Source organism: Drosophila subpulchrella, chromosome 2L (genome assembly GCF_014743375.2).
Source record: "Drosophila subpulchrella strain 33 F10 #4 breed RU33 chromosome 2L, RU_Dsub_v1.1 Primary Assembly, whole genome shotgun sequence".
Taxonomy (NCBI): domain Eukaryota; kingdom Metazoa; phylum Arthropoda; class Insecta; order Diptera; family Drosophilidae; genus Drosophila; species Drosophila subpulchrella.
The window spans coordinates 6,606,971-6,619,011 of record NC_050610.1 but is presented as its reverse complement, the minus strand read 5'-3'; the positions used below and the strand labels follow the sequence as shown (position 1 = coordinate 6,619,011).

Sequence of the window (12,041 nt, the reverse complement as noted above, 5' to 3'; positions counted from 1 at the left end):
AATGAAGATTAAGTGGTTATTGTAACTTTATTTATTAGATTGTATATATAACATCAAATGTTTTTGGTGTATTGCAGTTTCTGGTCAACGTCATCCTGGAATTAAAGTAAAAAATAATTTTAGAATTTGTACTCAAATTAATCAAAAATTTATTTGTTGAGGAAAGCGATCAGACGCCTTAGACCATCCTTAAGCCGAAGCCTTCTGGTGGAAACCGCAAAAGGTGTTGAAGGTAATCATCATTTAATCGCTTTACAAATATAATCGTTTTAAAATATTACCTTTTAAATAGAGTCCATCCGTTTAATCTTGGCATTTAATTGCTACTCAGACTGAGTTATTCTGAAAAATAAAGAGGAGTATATGAGTAATATACGAAGCAAAAAACCTATTCAAAGGTTTTAGTAGATGTTTGAGTCAGACGCCTTAGCCCATCATTAGCCCGAAGCCTTCTGGTGGAAACCGCAAAAGGTGTTTAAGGTAATCATCAGTCAAACATATTACTAGTTTGTAATGGGGTAAATAAGTACCTTTCTTGGAATTATCCATGTGCTCTGTGTAACCAGGACCACTCATAACCTCAAAGTGGCAAGTACCACCTGGAAATAAAAAGAATCATTAATATTCAAGCAATAAAAATAACTTTTCGAAATATTAAATCTTTGTTTAGAATTTATCAGTTTACAATTTTCCACACGAGTCTAGATCTCGGTACAGGTCTGTGTAAAAGTTCATCACAATAGCACAAGTTACTAATAGATGGGAATATCTTACCTGCAATGTGGGAAGTGTCCCCAGAAGGCTCATTGCCCGAGGTGTCTCAATGACCTCACATGTTGTCCCGAGGTGTCTCAACGACCTCACATGCTGTCCCGAGGTGTCTCAACGACCTCACATGCTGTCGCGAGGTTTCTCACATGCACATGGCATGCATTGATTTCAATTTAACCAAATGGTTTCGAGTTCCAATAGTTCTCACTGCAATAAACAATTAATCTTTAGCACACAGTCTATCCAAAACTAATCAACAAAATGGTTAAAGTTATATGCCATCAGATTGCCGAATCATCTTAAATGAACAAATATAGTTCAACGAAGCACTGAAAGATACAATGCTAGGTCGAGAAAATGTTCCTTCAGTCTCGTCATCAGTCTCATCATTTGAGGCATAACACTTTGTTTTATTAAATTCACTTTATATTTAATTTAATTGAAAACCTACTGGAGCGGGAGCGCACTTACCATTTCCTTTGAATTTTTGAAGAAAAGTGAACGACTTCCGACGCTGCACGTGGAAGGAAAAGTATATGCAAAAATGGCGGCGAACCATCGATAGGCCAGCATGCAACCCTGTAAATATCGTATCGAAGAAAAATTAAATAAAAATTGTACATATACTTGTGACCTATAATGTTAAATGTAATATTTATGTTGTGCACACATATCAAAGTTTAATAAAGAGAAAGAAATTATAATAATTATTAAAGTTGACATCCTTATTTAAAACAAATTTTGTAGAAGTTCAAAGAAAAATATTCACTTCCTTAAAAAAATTAATTATTATTAATTAATTGTGTAACAACACAATTGTATGTTTTTAACATTCGAAATTTGGTTATAAATTAAAAGACTTGGACGATAGTTCTTAAAATCGATTGTTTCGAAAAAACATGTATTCTCTAAAATATTTTTCTTTAAGTTAGACCGTTTCTTATAAATAAAATAAAGTATTCGCAATCGATTTAATTAAATTAAAAACTAAAAGCAATTTATTAATTTAAAATTGCAGGGAGCTGCAATCGATAGTTTTATGCAATCATCGCTGTTTAAACAGCTGATCACCAAAATAGTTTCCGCACGTGTGTCCCTTTTTTGAATTGTATTGTTTACTTTTTTAAAGGAATTACACTTCACAATGGTAACTATCCTTTTGTATTATAGATTTCCGATGTTTACCAATCAACTGATATTACAGGGAAAGCACAAGAAGACGCAAAAAGTGAAGAAACAGCGCAATGCGCAGCTTAAACGCTTGATGAAGCCCACGGACGCCCGCATCAAAGATCAGCTACGGAAGAAAAAGAAGGCGGTCGAGGATCCGCATCAGCTCAAGGTGCACGAGGCCACCCAGCAGAGCTCCGCCCTGTTCTTCCAGTACAACACCCAGCTGGGTCCGCCTTATCACGTCGTCCTGGACACGAACTTCATCAACTTCAGCATCAAGAACAAGCTGGACATTGTGCAGGGAATGATGGACTGCCTGTACGCCAAGTGCATACCCTACATCTCCGACTGCGTGCGCGCCGAGCTGGAGAAGCTGGGCAACAAGTACAAACTGGCCCTGCGCATCATCTCCGATCCCCGATTCGAGCGACTGCCCTGCCTGCACAAGGGCACCTATGCGGACGACTGCCTGGTGGAGCGGGTGCGCCAGCACAAGTGCTACATCGTGGCCACCAACGACAAGGACCTGAAGAACCGCATCCGGAAGATTCCGGGTGTGCCCATCATGTACGTGGCGGCGCACAAGTACGCGATCGAGCGTATGCCGGAGGCGTACGGAGTAAAAACGTAGATCCTTGACCTGTCTATCCTAAGTGTAGAGTTTTAAATATTAAAGTAATTTAAGCGGCATTCAATGGGTTTTTTGTTATTCGTCCCAGTTTGTTGGTTGATATGACGTCCTCATCAAAACTTTTACTAGCATTCTACCATTTCTGTAGTTCATTTTTGAACTTTCGTCAACTAGCTATATCCATACTTTTTGCATATGGAGGAAATTAAAATTCTTAACTATTATTTTTGTAATTTAAGCAACCGATTTTGTATATCCTTTGGAACGGACTCCAAAGAAGAAATAGCATGCTTTTAATGTAACTGCAAGACCTAAATAAACCCCCTTAGGAATAATTCTATTCGAGCATTATTAGCTATTTGCTAGTTCCGCCCTAGCCTTCCGCATTCCCACAATATCAGAAGCCAATAAATTATATTTTAAGGTTTATGACTTTATTCAAAAACTCTGGATTACTTGGCCTCGATGGTGCTCACTTAGGCATCGGCGTGCAGGCGAGGAGTGGGCTTGGACAGGAAGTCCGAGTATGCATGGTAGGGAGTGGAGCCCAGGGGCATTTCCTTCCACAGATCGGGGGTCAAGTAGGCGTACGTCTTGGCGATGGCAGCATAGGTGGCCTTGGCGAAGTTGCCAAGGGTTCCAGTGGAGCCACGGGCCGAGGTGTAGCAATCCTCAATACCGGCCATGGTCAGCAGCTTCTTGGGCACGGGGGCCGAGACGATGCCGGTACCACGGGGGGCGGGGATAAGGCGCACGGAGACGGAGCCGCACTTGCCGGTGACCTTGCAGGGCACGGTGTGGGGCTTGCCGATCTTGTTGCCCCAGTAGCCACGGCGCACGGGCACCACGGACAGCTTGGCCAGGATGATGGCGCCGCGGATGGCGGTGGCCACTTCCTTGCTGCACTTAACACCCAGACCAATGTGGCCGTTGTTGTCGCCGATGGCCACGAAGGCCTTGAAACGGGTACGCTGACCAGCACGGGTCTGCTTCTGCACGGGCATGATCTTCAGCACCTCGTCCTTCAGCGCGGATCCCAGGAAGAAGTCGATGATCTCGAACTCTTTGATGGGAAGGGAGTACAGGTAGATCTCCTCCAAAGACTTGATCTTGCCCTCGCGCACCAGGCGACCTAGCTTGGTAACTGGCACCCACTCCTTGGAGTCCTCTTTGCCGCCACGACCGCGGGCGCCGCGTCCACGGCCACGACCGCGTCCACCACGGCCACCACGAGAGCCAAATCCGCCACGGAATCCACTACGGGCTGGAGCTGCGTCCGCCATTCTGGAAGGGGAGAAGTAATCGAAATTAGGTTAGTTCCGAGTTGGTAATGGAAGATTCGTTTATCTGATGTTGAGTCAGACGCCTAAGCCCATCTTTAAGCCGAAGCCTTCTGGTGGAAACCGCAAAAGGTATTTAAGGTATTCATCATTCCACGGCATTTTCTATCCGTCGCCATTTTGGAACACGTGGTGTAACAGAAGGGAAACATTGATTTTTTTAAAAAACGCTCTGAACGGTTTAGAATTTTCTTCTTAAAACTAGCTTTAACATTTCTCAGTACACTGGCTGTGTAGTAGCACATTTACTCTACTTTGTTACTAATTAATTCCCACAAAATTCAATTCGAAAAATCTTACTTGTAGGTCTATCAACTTTATTTGGGTGAAGACAAAAACGAAATGGCCGAGCCATCCGTTTAGAGCTGGCAAAACACCTTTCGATAGACCGATAAGCGTGTTCAAACGATAGCCACGGTTATATCCTCTACACACAGCGAAACATCGACCCGTTCACACTCAAAAGAGAATGTGAAAATGTAGTTTTACCGCTAATAAAATTAAAACTAGTGGGATCTAAATTCAACTTGTTCACTATCTTGACCGCAGTTAAAAGTTTGTACTCTAATACCCGTAAGAAGAAGACAATAGAATAGGCCTAAACAAACCGAAAGCAAAGAAGAAACGAACATGTAAATTGAGTTTTCTCGTTAGTAAAATAGATTATTATTATTATCAATCGTAATCAAAAACTTCCGCTTTCTAATATAAGTTTACTTACTTACTTATGGAATATAAGTTTTTAAATTGTTACACGATCAGTCAAAGCAAAATTCATGTTTAATAACATAGCAAGGTATATTTATATGCAACCTGTCACGGACAGAACATTATCCGAATTTTCTCAGCAAATATTTGATATCGCACTGAGTGAATCTTAATTCTCCTAAATAAATCATTTTCGAATAAAAACCTTATTTGTGTAGAAAATTGCAATTTACTGCCTTTCAAAGGGCAATCATCCTAAATTGCACTTATTTATTAATGATATTCGATCATGAAATCTCCTCCCCAACAATCTTTAGAATATTAGCAGGGCCACGCATTTCAAGATAAAATTAATCACACCTTAACAATAATATTACATACACTGGTCGGCATAAGTATTTTGAAAAAACAAAAGTTAAATATACTCATAATTTAAACTTACTTCTTGTAAACTGTGGCATTAATGGAAAGGTAATTTAAATTCCGTTTGAATGATACAATACATTTCTTAACCCATTCAGTACTTATTGAAAAGGACAAATTTGTGTAGACATCTGATTCTAAAAACTTTTCCTCGACTTGAAAACTTAAATTTTTTGATGCAAAAGCTTTCTTTAAACAAAAATAATAGTAACTGCAAAAATAATTTTGTTTATATTTCTTATGATTTTTTAAAGGTGACAATGTCGGAAAAATTTTGTACGAAAAAGATAAAAATATGGCTCAAATGCTTGTTTCTAAACATTTTTAAAAAATCATAAAAAATATAAGCAAAACAATTTTTGAAAAATTCTTTTTGCAGTTACTATTATTTTTGTTTGAAGAAACTTTTTTCATCAAAAAATTTAAGTTTTCGTCTTGAAAAAAAAAAAGTTTAAAAAGTAGATTTTCACACAAATTCGTCCTTTTCAATAAGTACTGAATGGGCTAAGAAATGTATTGTATGTATCAAACGGCATTTAAATTATCTTTCTATTGATGCCACAGTTTACAAGAAGTAAGTATAAATTATAAGTATATTTAACTTTTGTTTTGTCTAAATACTTATGCCGACCAGTGTAGATAAAATTCAATATAGAAAGCGAGTAGAGTTATCAAATCCGTTTTAAAAGAAAAAAAAGTTATTGTAATTAGTTTCGAACTTGTAGCGTTAGGAGGACACTTAAATAAAACACAAATACAAAAGGATCCAAAAAATCCCCTTAACAGACTATAAAATAATAAAACAGCAATAAGAGAATCGATCATTCAGTATTTGTATCAAAAAAATGGATCGATAATTAATTTTTGCTTTGCGACAACCGATCGTTTTTACAGGGCTGGGGAGTCTAGTTGATGCTCTATCTCAAAATTAAATTACTTTGGAACTTGATGTACTTTTCAGTTATTTCTTGCTTACTAATCCTTAGACAAAAATAAAAAATGTGTTTATTGATTGGAAAGAAGCGTTTTAGCTAATGTAGCGGACAGTTCATTTTGTGCATTACATGCTGCTTACAAGCTAACTAAAAGAGATCGTAGAAATAGTTTAGGCCTTGCCCGAGTTCCCAGATGGAAATGCCAGTGCCCAGCTCCTGGGCCAGCTTAATGCGCTCGTTGATAGAGTAGAGAGTGGGATAGAAAACAATGTGGCGACCGTCATCGTTTCTGAAAATATAACAAAATTAACAGTCTTCACCTTAGGCTCAAGCAAATATAAACTCACTTGATTTCAAAGAAATTCTCAACATCCCGCTCGTCGTAAGTCAAATGCTTCTTCACATGCCTCACCAGATCCAGGTACTGGGAGAAGGTGATGGGTCCACCGCCATCAGGCGTATAATCATTGCCGTACATGTTCAGGCCCAACAGAATTTTAGCACGCTTTGCGGCCATATCAGGACATCCTTCTGGGGCAATGGTTTCCACCGCCTTGCGGACGAAATAGAGGGGTGCATTCGCTCCAGGGCGCTGCACGCTGGAGAAGTCGTAGGTCATTAGCGAGAAGGCGAATATGTGCTTAAACAGCTTGTCCATGTGCTTCTCTCCGAAAAGATGTCCCGTATCCTTGCGAAATGGGGGAATAACTAGGATAAGGCGCAGCTGCTGCTTCTGGAGTTCCTTGGCTGCAGGCGGACCTGAGCTTAATAATGATTTATACATTATTTAACTCATTAAACCCACCCATTTGCAGAACCAATGCGTATAGGATCTTGTCATCTATGCGTCCAGCCAGCTGGGACCACACCTCCAGGACGAGGCCATCGAAGCCATTATCCTTGCAGCACTTGATCAGCACTTCGTTTACTTTTGTCCTCTCATGTGCATCGCTTAGCAATAGCTTGATGTCCCGATCGGTAAAGTGGTCGAATATGAAGCGGGGAAACACTAAAATTTAAGGATCGTAGACTTAAATTGCAGAAATGGAAGAAAATATGTATACCCTTAACTGTTCGCTGACTGTGGGCCTGTTTTCCCTTCCTTCTGACGTCGCTCACCCAGCCTGCATCGATGTCGTGGGTTCCTGCCACGGCATAGCGATCTCCCTGCTTCACAATCTGCAGCCAAACAGGCGAGATGATGTCGAACTTCTTGGCAAATATCTTGGCCACATCATAGCCATGAGAGTTCCACTAAAAAGGTAAGAGATGCAACTACTATACATACACAAATAGGGGGGTATTTTCGCCTCCCACTTACTGGGGTCACGTAGCCCAATGTGGTGCCATTGAAGCGCCTCAGTCCAGTCTCCTTGAAGTACCCCCGATGGTTGGTCACTATGTCCTTGGCCAGGGGCTCGGGATTCACCAATCCCAGGTCGAAAACATCGCTATCTTGGGGACCGCCACGCAGTGAACTTTCCTTTGGCTTCCCCTTCGGTTTCTGACTGTCCGGGGCTAGGGTTCCGAGTACGCAGGTCAGCAGGAGAGGCAGGACAGCGAGGCGGAGCACGAGCGCATCAGGCGCACGCATTTTGACAGGAGAAGGATCAGGACGAAGGCATAAATTGCACAGAAGCAAATAGCATACAACAAAAAAACCGGCAGCAGTATGACCATAACGAAGTTAACTGACACTTATTTTCTAGGGCTGTCGGTCGAAGTGGTCACCCTACATCGGTTATCGAACTGTTGGAAAGTAAAATTTAAATTTTAAACTTAAATCCTAGAACTCACATCGACGGAAAACCGCGAGCTAACCATAGGAGTGAGCGAAAGGCCAACAGGCGGCTAAGGCTTTTCGTCGGGTCTGTTTTTCAGAGCGGTACTCAGATGAGCTAAGGAAATACCAGAAAAAATACCAGATTTCGCGAGTTCATTTTCGATGAACGCCGTTAGTCGGGGCCCAAAAATAAGAAATTTAATCTTTGGCGGTGTTCATGCTGTGGGGAATTTATTTATTTATTTATACTCAGGTTAAAAGGCAATTGAGAAATTACCTATAACCTATGCTTTTTAATGCAGCTATAGCTACTGTGGCCTTAAGCTACGTTTGTTATATTACAATTTACATTTTTACATTTAGACTATGTCTAGGTTTTATATTTCATGGTATAATTTAATTGCCTTTAAAAAATTCATGGATGCTATGATATTTAGGGTGTTGGGAGTAAGGAGCTCAGACGGGTTTGCGGGTAGGAACTTGTTTCTTTCCGATAGGAAGAGGGATCGATGTGTTGCAGCGTTCACATTGCGGTGCTGCTTGTTTGTTTATTACGTGTTCGTTTGTAAGCTTGGAGTGTCCCAGCCTTAAGCCTAGTACTCAGATCGGCTAAGAGTTTCACTAGTCGAAAAATCTTATTCTTTGTAGTGTGACCGAAGTTTTCAAAGTTCACCCGCAATGCATGTAGCATGGTCTTACTGTCAAGCGGCTGGGTTTGTTGCCAAACGGAAAACAAATCAATTGGAGGAATTTAAAAAGGAGGAGTCTGCTGGTACACAAAGAAAGTAAAATAAAAACAAGGAAGAACGCTATAGTCGAGTACCTCGACTATCAGATACCCGTTACTCAGCTAAAGGGACCAAAGGAAAATGGAGATATGCAAGCAGCAAATGCGCCACCTACCGGCGGTAGACAGATTTAAGCATTGTGGGCATTAGAGTGGGCGTGGCAAAGTTTTTTTAAATCAATCGATAGGTATTGACGAGACCAATACATTTAAGTTAAAATTTTTTATCTAGCACGAAAATTGTGGGCGCCACAGGCTTGGGCGGTTTGTGGGCGTTAGAGTGGGCGTGGCAAACTTTTTTTTAAATCAATCGATAGGTATTGACGAGACCAATACATTTCAGTTTAAATTTGTAATCTACCATGAAAATTGTGGGCGCCACAGACTTGGGCGGTTTGTGGGCGTTGGAGTGGGCGTGGCATATTCGCGTAATAAACTTGCGCTGCGCTCAAGCCTACGGAATCTAAATCTGAAATCTCGTTTCTCTATCTTTGATATTTTCCGAGATATTCGCGTTCATATTTACGATTTTTTGAAGTTTGTGGGCGGTTTGTGGGCGTTAAAGTGGGCGTGGCAAACTTTTTTTTAAGTCAGTCGGTAGGTATTGATGAGAACAAAACATTTCAGTTAAAATTTTTGTTCTAGCATCAAAACTGTAGGAGCCACAGTTTTGGGCGGTTTGTGGGCGTTAGAGTGGGCGTGGCACTCTTTTGAAACAAACTTGCGCTGCGCAGGAATCTCAGGAATCTGCATGCCTAATCCCAGTATTGTAGCTCTTATAGTTTCCAAGATCTCAGCGTTCATACGGACAGACGGACAGACGGACAGACGGACAGACGGACAGACGGACATGGCTAGATTGACTCGGCTAGTGATCCTGATCAAGAATATATATACTTTATGGGGTCGGAAACGCTTCCTTCTGCCTGTTACATACTTTCCGACGAATCTAGTATACCCTTTTACTCTACGAGTAACGGGTATAATAAATAGAATGTTCAACGAATGTTTTTATTTATGTAAATTAGTAGTTTAAAGCTTCCTTCACGTCCCACAGATGCTTCGCCAATTTCAGCTCCGAGTCCCAATGGGCATATTGGACCTTGAGGAAGTGGGAGCCGGATTGGGAAAGGGGTTGATCCGCTGATGCTGCAGAAAGTCGCCCAGCATCCTGGCAGTAGCTGGCCATGGCTTCTCCAACTGTTCCTTAGCGGGCGCCCTATTTTCCTCCTCCTTATAGAAGACAGCGCGTCCTCCAGCTCCGCTTAAGCTGCCTATTAGCTGGTGGTTATGGTATTCATTCATTGCGAGCACACGCCCGGCAGGATGTCCATGTAGAGAGCGAAGTCCCACTCGGCATGTTCCTTCCCACTGAGATTCTCTAGTGGATCTCCTCCAGCGCTTCAACTATTCTGCGGATTTGACCCTGTTGTGGTATTGCTTCCTGTCGGTCAAGTCCCACAATAATGGGCAACAGCTTGGATTAGGCGTCCATTTTCATCTGCACTGACCTCCTTTAACCGTTTTTGGGGTTTTTCTTCCATTTAAAATTTTAAAATTCCCCACCGCTTCTGCACGAACACCGCCAAAGATTAAATTTCTTATTCTTTGGGCCGCGGCTAACGGCGTTCATCGAAAATTCACTCCCGAAATCTGGTATTTTTTCTGGTATTTCCTTAGCTCATCTGAGTACCGCGCTGAAAAACAGAACCGACGAAAAGCTTTAGCCGCCTGTTTGCCTCTCGCTCACTCCTATGGTTAGCTCACGGTTTTCGTCGATGTGAGTACTAGGCTTTAGTCTTGAAAACTCAACCAAGTCTTGGCGGTTAATGTCGTTTGCTTTAATGTTGTAATTTTTTAGCGATAGTTTGTTGGGGTTTATAAGTTTGTTGTGGTCAGAAGTATTTTCCCATAGGGATGCGAATTGTTTTTTGAATTTCTGTTTGATAAATAGTTCTGTGTCCTTGTAGTTGTAATTGTTTTCGTATAAGTGTGGAAATAAGTGAGCTTCCTTGGCAGCTGTGTCAGCTGTGTCGTTTCCAGTTATGTTTGTGTGTCCTGGGATCCACAATAATTTTATGTACGGCTGATGGCTGTTGAGAATATCTCTGATTCGAGCGGTGTAAAAGGATTGGTTGCTTATGTTGGCTATTGATTGCAGTAACGATAGTGAGTCCGAGCAAATGACGAATCTCTTATTTTGTGATACAGCGTAATCGCACGCTGCATAAATAGCTGTCACTTCTGCCGTGAAGATAGAGCTATGTGCTGGTAGGAGTGCTGTTTTAATGATGCGTGTGTCCGTAGTGATACTATAAGATACTCCGTGCCCAGACTTGGATCCATCTGTGTATATGAATGCGTAGTTGTTGTAGTGTTCTTTAATGGAGAGGAATTTTGTTTGGAATACAGTTGCAGCAGTGTTCGATTTAGTTGCGTAATGTAGTGTTAAGTCTATTTTGTCTTCTGAGAAGGACCATGGTGGGTGTTTCTGTTTCCTTACTTTAACTGAAGTGCTGTTTATTCCATTTTTGAGAACGAATTCTGAAGCTTTATGTAGGATTGAAGGGATTCTGGGTTTTCTTTCAGCGTTTTTTATCTTTACCGTCCTCCAACGGTTTGAAGTGGCGTATTTTTGGCGAATGAGAAAACCTTACAGATCCTCGCAGTGGTCAGCTCAAGTCTAATCTCGATAGGCTTAATCTCGGCTTTAAATAGAAGGTTATTGATAGGAGTTGTACGTGGTGCTCCAAAAGCAAGTCTTAAAGCTGCATGGTAAATGGTTTTAAGTTTTATTAGACAGGAGATGGGGAAATTCCCATAAAATGGGAGACAGTAGTCAATCTTGGACATTACAAGAGCATTTATTGTATTTATTAAAGATCTGGTATCGCAGTTGTATCTACGATTGCCTAACCATTTAATTATGTTGAGACTTTTTGATAATTTTACTGCCAGAGTGTCTATGTGATCTTTTCACCTGTACCTACTTGATATGGTTAGGCCAAGGATTTTAAGGAAATTAGCTTGGTTAAGAGAGTATGCTTGTGATGTAATCGTTAAATTGCACCTATGTTTCCGGCAGATATGCAAATGCTTGCATTTTTGCACAGAGAGTTTCGCTCCTGTGTAGTCGCACCAGCTTAATATGTCTGTGAATAGACTGTTTATAGACATTGTGTTAACATTTTTATGGATTTTCTTCAGTATAGTAAAGTCATCTGCATAGGAAAAAAATCGGAATCCCCTATGGACTTCAATGGTGCGACATAGTTTGTTGTAAGATATTAATATTAAAGTTCTTCCTTAGAGCTGTTGTGATTGGCTAGTCTACTTAATTCTTTGGCTAATTTGGTAGTATTTATAGGCTTTGTTTTGTCTGATTTATCTTTGGCTTTGAGAGGGGGTTTTGATGTTAGGTTTGTCTTATTATTATTTTGGCTTCTAAGCTTACGGTCCGATTCAGTCATCTTCTTCTTAGGAAGGGTCG

General features: G+C 41.0%; 3 protein-coding genes, 1 long non-coding RNA gene and 1 other non-coding gene across 5 annotated transcripts; 1 reads left to right on the top strand and 4 right to left on the bottom strand.

Moving 5' to 3' along the window:
* Positions 1–8: 8 nt before the first annotated feature.
* On the bottom strand, positions 9–1,304 carry LOC119547290. The gene is made up of 5 exons (XR_005219219.1): positions 1,243–1,304; positions 775–978; positions 531–599; positions 282–342; positions 9–95 (listed from the first exon to the last, which is right to left on the bottom strand). It is a non-coding gene; the product is annotated as an uncharacterized LOC119547290 (long non-coding RNA).
* Positions 1,051–1,166, bottom strand: LOC119548925. The gene has a single exon (XR_005219366.1). It is a non-coding gene; the product is annotated as a small nucleolar RNA Z5 (small nucleolar RNA).
* A 515-nt stretch (positions 1,305–1,819) lies between the features above and the next one.
* Positions 1,820–2,634, top strand: LOC119547857 (rRNA-processing protein FCF1 homolog). The gene is made up of 2 exons (XM_037854889.1): positions 1,820–1,918; positions 1,976–2,634. Exons 1-2 carry the CDS (start codon positions 1,916–1,918, stop codon positions 2,573–2,575), a joined length of 603 nt encoding a protein of 200 aa, XP_037710817.1. The 5' UTR covers positions 1,820–1,915; the 3' UTR covers positions 2,576–2,634.
* Positions 2,635–2,987: 353 nt separating this feature from the next.
* LOC119547856 (40S ribosomal protein S2) lies at positions 2,988–4,306 on the bottom strand. The gene is made up of 2 exons (XM_037854887.1): positions 4,216–4,306; positions 2,988–3,859 (listed from the first exon to the last, which is right to left on the bottom strand). Exon 2 carries the CDS (start codon positions 3,856–3,858, stop codon positions 3,052–3,054), a length of 807 nt encoding a protein of 268 aa, XP_037710815.1. The 5' UTR covers position 3,859; positions 4,216–4,306; the 3' UTR covers positions 2,988–3,051.
* Positions 4,307–6,028: 1,722 nt separating this feature from the next.
* On the bottom strand, positions 6,029–7,670 carry LOC119546606 (chitinase domain-containing protein 1). Its single transcript, XM_037853043.1, has 5 exons — positions 7,303–7,670; positions 7,046–7,235; positions 6,787–6,990; positions 6,329–6,728; positions 6,029–6,270 (listed from the first exon to the last, which is right to left on the bottom strand). The coding sequence occupies exons 1-5, from the start codon at positions 7,573–7,575 to the stop codon at positions 6,129–6,131; spliced, it is 1,209 nt and encodes a 402-aa protein (XP_037708971.1). The 5' UTR covers positions 7,576–7,670; the 3' UTR covers positions 6,029–6,128.
* Between the last annotated feature and the right edge of the window lie 4,371 nt (positions 7,671–12,041).

Excerpts from the sequence above, each read along its gene's own strand:
- LOC119546606 (XM_037853043.1), bottom strand. The coding sequence starts at position 7,575 with ATGCGTGCGCCTGATGCGCTCGTGCTCCGCCTCGCTGTCCTGCCTCTC. Across the intron at positions 6,991-7,045 it reads CAGTCAGCGAACAGTTAAGG|TGTTTCCCCGCTTCATATTC; the intron begins GTATACATATTT and ends CTTAAATTTTAG. Across the intron at positions 6,729-6,786 it reads CGCATTGGTTCTGCAAATGG|CCAAGGAACTCCAGAAGCAG; the intron begins GTGGGTTTAATG and ends GTCCGCCTGCAG.
- LOC119547856 (XM_037854887.1), bottom strand. The coding sequence starts at position 3,858 with ATGGCGGACGCAGCTCCAGCCCGTAGTGGATTCCGTGGCGGATTTGGC.